The sequence below is a fragment of the Natrix helvetica genome (assembly GCF_964273705.1).
Source record: "Natrix helvetica genome assembly, chromosome: Z".
In the NCBI taxonomy this organism is placed as follows: domain Eukaryota; kingdom Metazoa; phylum Chordata; class Lepidosauria; order Squamata; family Natricidae; genus Natrix; species Natrix helvetica.
This window is the reverse complement of record NC_138554.1, coordinates 62,052,410-62,058,409: the sequence shown is the minus strand read 5'-3', so window position 1 is coordinate 62,058,409 and position 6,000 is coordinate 62,052,410. Positions and strand designations below refer to the sequence as shown.

The window sequence follows — 6,000 nt, the reverse complement described above, 5'->3', positions numbered from 1 at the left end:
CAATAGCATTTTTAATTGTAGCTGTAGTTACTAATACATATCTTTAAAGCTTTATCATTCATACAATCTACTTAAAACCTTGGCTCAGCCTCTAATTCGTATTGATTTGTTTGATTTTAGGGCATTGCCAATGATATTTGGTTAATGTATTAAACTGCTTTTGCTTATTAGAACTGAATTAAATAAATACATATTAAATAGTAGGTAAAAAGGCAAATAACAGATATTCTGTGAGATTGTTTCTTTTTAGATTGGTCTGGCATGGACTCATGCATATATTATACAAAAAAACATCTCTGCCACTTACTCTATTAACATGTAGTTTTCTATGTGTTTTTAATCGAACAGTAGCCTTAATTAGCATATCCCAAAGATCCTTTTTTCAAAAGACAGCTGAACCTGCTTGGGTTTTTTCTTTGAAAACTTTTCATTTCTCACCCAAGAAATTTCTTCAGTTCAGGACAGAAGAAGCTTCTTAGATGAGAAGCAAAACAAACACACATTAAAAATGATTCTTATTTATTATTAATGATTGCCTAGTTAGTCTTAATCTACTGTAAGATAAGATTTTTACTACACACCATCATTATTTTTACAAGAGATATAAAAGTTAGTCATCTTGTTCAGAGAAATAATACAAAAATGATATAAATTATAGGCATTCCAACTCCAAGAATGTGTCAAAATCATTGGGAATAATAACTTGGAATTGCTTTTAAATTACTTCCCCTAACAGTACATGGCATCTTGACAACCCAAACAAAATCAAACCTTTGAATATATAGAAGTAATTTATTGTACATACAATAGTTTAAAAAAAAGTCTGAACTGATCTTCAGGTTAAAAACACATGGTTCTTAATTGGCAATCTCAGTAGGTAGATAGAAAAACAAAGTAATAATGTATGTAAATTAACTACCACAAAGCAGAGTAGGACTGAGAACATCAAACACAGTCTGAAAGCTTTGCTCGTTCTTCAAATTGCTTGTCCACTGCAAGTGATAAAGCTTGGAGGAAAGTTGCCATTATAACATTAGGAGACTAGAAAAAAAGAAAAATGTTAAGTGCCAGAATAAAAGCTTGTAAATTCACTATATAAAAATAATTGAAGAGTTATTTAACACACAATATGAAATATTACAAGCATTATATAAATGTACAAATTCCATGGAAAAAGAAACAGTTTCAATGGAATTTCTGCAGTATAATGAAGCAAGCAGTTGGGTACCTCAGAGTTATGTCTTGGGCCCAGTGCTCTTCAACAGTGGCTAAGGAAACTAGATATAATTAGCCCAGAAGTTCCCAATATCTGGCCCACTACTGGGCTGCAGCCCGCTTGGAACTGGACTGGACTGAAGCAGTGGGCAAATACGCCCATGCCAACGCACCCATGCCAATCCACTTGTGTAAGTGGTAGGCACAGCAAAGGTCCACTTGTGCAAGCAATGGGTGCACATGCCTGCCACATATGCAAATGGAGCTGGGCATGCTTAGAACCATCCCATCTCTCTGCCCCCACCCACTGGGCCACCACCAAGCTCGAAGGTTGGGACCACTGGTTTAGCTTAACAAAGGGAAGGCTTAAGGGTGACATCATAGCTGTCTTCCAATACTTGAAGAGTGACACAGGGAATAGGTGGGTTGATTTATTCTTCAAAGCACCCGAAGGCAGGAAAGAACCAATTGGTGGAAACTTGTTACAGGGAAATCCTATCTGGAATTAAGAAGAAATTTCCTGACAATAAGAACAATTAATCAATTGGGAACAGTTTACCTCCCAGAGTTATGGATGTCTATTGCTGGAGATTCTCGAGAAAAGATAGGACAACCATTTGTCCTTGATAGAATAAGGACTTCTGCCAAGGGCAGGAGATTATATTAGACTCCCAAATTCTCTAAAGTTGGTGGAGACAGCAGCCATGCATGGGTTAACTCAGCCAGAATCAATAGGACTGTCTACTAAATGATGTCATTGTCTCTGAGGAGTGTCCTCCCGCTTTTTTAGACTCAGTTCGATCAGGACTGGCTGTGCTAACTGCTCTCTCCTCAAATTAGTACTCTAAATTCCTTTTTAAAAACTATTCTAATTGGCCTTTTTCAAAGAGAATTAATTCGGAAGGATTCCTGTCTCCAAATTACAAAAAAAAAGAAAGAAAGAAAGAAAGAAAGAAAGAAAGAAAGAAAGAAAGAAAGAAAGAAAGAAAGAAAGAAAGAAAGAAAAGACAGGTATCGTCAAGGATGGCTCCTCAAGGAGTGAATGCTTTCAAACAGCCCTTCAGGGCTCTGACAGAAGGCTCCTTCACGAGAGCTCTTTCTGAGACTCGCAGCCTCCTTGCTCTCCACGGCTGCTATTTAGAGACTCCTTCCTCTCGGCGCTCCCTGGCATCGGCTATTGGAGGCCCTGCTGTTAGGCAGACACTTTAAGGACTCGGGGCTGCCCCAGCGACCTAGTTTCCCGTGCCACCACTGCGAGGGTGGATTTCATCACCACTGATTGCCGCCACAGGCGGCCACCACTACCACAAACACTACCACTGCCAAACGCCGCTGTGGCCCCAAGTACCGCTGCCACCTCAGAGAGCGCCGCTGAAGCCTCTGCCAGCTCCACAGTCTCTCCAAGGTCCAGTTATCACTCGTCTGACACGTCGGCCTCCTCAGTCTCATGGCACCTGGCCCATAGGCTCTGTAGCCTCAGCGGCCATTTTGTTTAGGTGCAAATCCTCCTGGCAGCCATTTTGATTTCTTCTTTCGGTCAGCAAGGTTGTAAGTACTGCTTTGGTGTCTTCTCCAGCCCAACATCTGCAGGTTCCTCCACCTGCCCAGGCCTAGAATGCTTCAACCGCCCCCCGCCTCCGCTGCGCATAGGCGTCGGCCTGCCCCATTGTCTCCTTCCAATGAGCCCTCTGCTAAGGTTTCCCGGCCTACTCGCAGAGCCGCCCCTTCAGACAGAGGGGATACTGCCACGTAAGCTCCTAGGAAGACCAGGATAAAACCAAGCACATAGAGCCCCATCCCAGCCCTCCTCTCGACTTATCATCGGATTCAGAGGACGATTTATTCCCTGCAGCTTCTATTATCTAGTCGCAGGAGGCCAGGGCCAAAGGCGCCCAGGTCTGCAGTGGGGAGGAGTTGGAGGGTGACAGACGGAGAACTCTTGTCCCAGAAGGATGCCTCTCCTCCATTCAGGCCTCTGACATGGCTGCTATTACGCACCTGACATGGCTGCTATCATATCTGATACAATTGAGAGAGGCATAGCTGCAGGTCTTAAACACAGGTCTTCTAACCATTCTACCCCACACAGGTCCTCTTCTTCTTCGAGTTCCAGACACAGGAATGGTGACCTTTCGGCTTCTTCCTCGCATGATCTCCCTGGTACCTCCAGCCAACCTTCTGTTTTTGGGGAGGAGGAACGCCTTGCCTGGGATTTGGATCTTTCTGAGGATGAAGGTCTCCCTCCACCCACATTTATTGGTCTGTTTAAACCTGCTATCTTCCTCTTTAAGGCAAAGAAGATTGCTGGCAGCCCTCCACCCAAGCCTTCTCAGGGCATGGAGGCGGACAAGACAGACACCATGATCCCCTCTTCATCCAGCCCAAGGTGGAAAAGGAGATGATTCCCTCATCCACCTTCATAGACATGGTCCAGAACCAGTGGGTGTCTCCAGGTACAGGCCCTTTCCCCTCCACCTTGGACAAGTGCTTGTACAATGTTGGTCCTGACCTCGCCAAGCCTCTTGAGGTACCCTCCATTGATTTACCTGTTTTGACCTTGTCCTCTCCCAATGCGGCTTCAGCTGCTCCTGAGGAAGCTCTTCGCCCGGAGGACAAAAGGCTTGAACAGACTCTTGTTAAGGCACACTAGGTCGCAGCTTGGGCTGTTCGTGCCGCAACTTCATCCTCCTTCTTTAGCCACTCTGCCCTCCTATGGCCTAGACAGTTTCAAGAGAGAATTCCCCCCAGGGATTCCAGGGCTCATAGAGACATTAACAAACGTAAGGTGGCCTTGGAATACACTGCAAATGCATCTTTAGAAGTTGCCTGTTTCACGTTGAAATCCATTGCTTCCTCTGTTTCGTCTCGCCGTCTTCTCTGGCTCAGGCAATGGCAGGCGGAAGCCCTTGCAAAGTGGACACTTGCCTCCTCAGTCTATTCTTCTGCCCTCCTCTTTGGTCCCCCACTAGAGCCCCTCTTAGTGGAATCCAAAGATAAACAGAAAGTCCTCCAGGCTGGCACTAAGAAGCAGAAGGGGCACGGACACTCTACCATAGGCAGCCCTTTCGGGGGCAGGACAGGGGTTTCTCCAACTCCTGTCCACAACGTCAGCCCCTCCCCTCCTTCTCTGATCCAACAGAAATAACTAGAGGTTCGCCCCCAGGAAATCCTTCAGGGACTCTTCCAATAAGTCCTTCAAGAGGCAGAAGTGACTGCCTGGAGGATCTCCCTATTGGGGGAACGTCTTGCGGCCTTTGCAGATCATTGGGACGACATCACCAACGTCGTGTGGGTCAGGTCCACCATCAGATTCGGTCTAATCTTGGACTTGCGCTCTAGCCCTCCGAACCACTTTGTCACATGCCCGATCTCCAGGGATCCTCACAAGAGGCTCCTGGTGGAACAGGCCATTCATCATCTGCTTTGCATTCGGGCCATTCAACCTGTTCCTCCAGGGCAGGTGAGGCGGGGTTTTTACTCTTGTCTATTTATCGTGCCAAAGTCTTTGGGGGGCTGGAGAGCAATCCTTGATCTCAAATTTCTCAACCGGTTCATAAGATACCAGAGATTCAAAATGTACTCTCTCCTATCCATCCCAGAGCGTGTGCGCAAAAATGATCTCCTCACCTCAGTAGACCTCACAGAAGCCTATCTCCATGTCTCCATTCACAAACATCACAGACATTTCCTGAGGTTCATCTACGCAGGCAGTCACTTCCAATATCGGGCCCTCCCCTTCGGGCTGTCATCAGCCCCAAACTGCTTGCTGTAGTCGCGACCCACCTTCGAGCCAGACCCATTTGGATATTGTGCTACCTGCTGTCCAGGTCGCACAGTCAGGCTCTCCAGGATCTTCAGACCACCATGCGGGTGCTTCAGGAACAGGGCTTCTTGATAAATCATGAGAAGAGCCACTTAGTTCCCACTCATCGGCTAGTTCACCTAGGTGCTCTCATAGATTTCTCTCAGGGGAGGGTCTTTCTGTCTCAGGAGCGTCAGGTCAGCCTCAGGGACTTAGCCCACGAAGTGCGCAGGAAACAACTGGTTCCACTTCTCCAACTGTCCCAGCTGCTGGGGAAAATGTTCTCATGCTTTTCCATTGTCCCCTGGGCACGGCTTCACAGCTGCTGCCTCCAGTGGTTTCTATTGCCGTACCAGAAGACCAACAGCAGTTGTTCCCTAGTGGAGGTCAGGCTGACTCCAGACGTGATCCAATCTCTGGACTGATGGGTCTCTCTGGCCATCTCTCAGGGGGGCCTATTCAGGGAACCTCCATGGCTCGTAGTCACTACGGACACGGGTCTGACAGGGTGGGGAGTTCACCAGGAGGACCAGATGGCTCAGGGCCTGTGGTCCGACTCCAACCTTGCTCACAGCATGAAGGCTGGAGTTGAGGGCAATTCATCTGGTCTTCCTTCATTTCCAGTCATCGGTAAGCAATTCCCATGTGCTGATTGTAACGGAAAACACGATGGCCAAGTCGCATGTCAACCGTCTTTCACCTAGGCACCTGGGCGGAGGCCCACCTTCTCTCTCTTCATGCCAAGCATATCTCGAGCACCGACAACACCCAGGCAGATTGGCTGAGCCGCACGACAATCAACCCAGCGGAATGGAGCCTCGACCGCCACATCTTCAGACAGTTGTCCACAAGGTACAGGACTCCAATTCTAGATCTCTTTGCAACAGGAGTCAACAAGCAACTGCCCAGGTACCTTTCTCGCTACACGACACCAGGCGCGGAAGAGACGGACGCTCTATGGTGCAGGTGGCCTTGTGGTCTCC

General features: G+C 47.3%; 1 protein-coding gene across 7 annotated transcripts in view; it reads right to left on the bottom strand.

Moving 5' to 3' along the window:
• Positions 1–778: 778 nt before the first annotated feature.
• The window catches only part of TRIP13 (thyroid hormone receptor interactor 13), a 34,080-nt gene continuing 28,858 nt past the window's right edge, over positions 779–6,000 (bottom strand). For all 7 annotated transcript variants that reach the window (XM_081971631.1, XM_081971627.1, XM_081971630.1 and 4 more), the window contains one exon: positions 779–1,041. In XM_081971631.1, the coding sequence (XP_081827757.1) occupies positions 946–1,041 (96 nt within the window). In that variant the 3' untranslated portion in view covers positions 779–945. The remainder of the gene's footprint in view (positions 1,042–6,000) is intronic.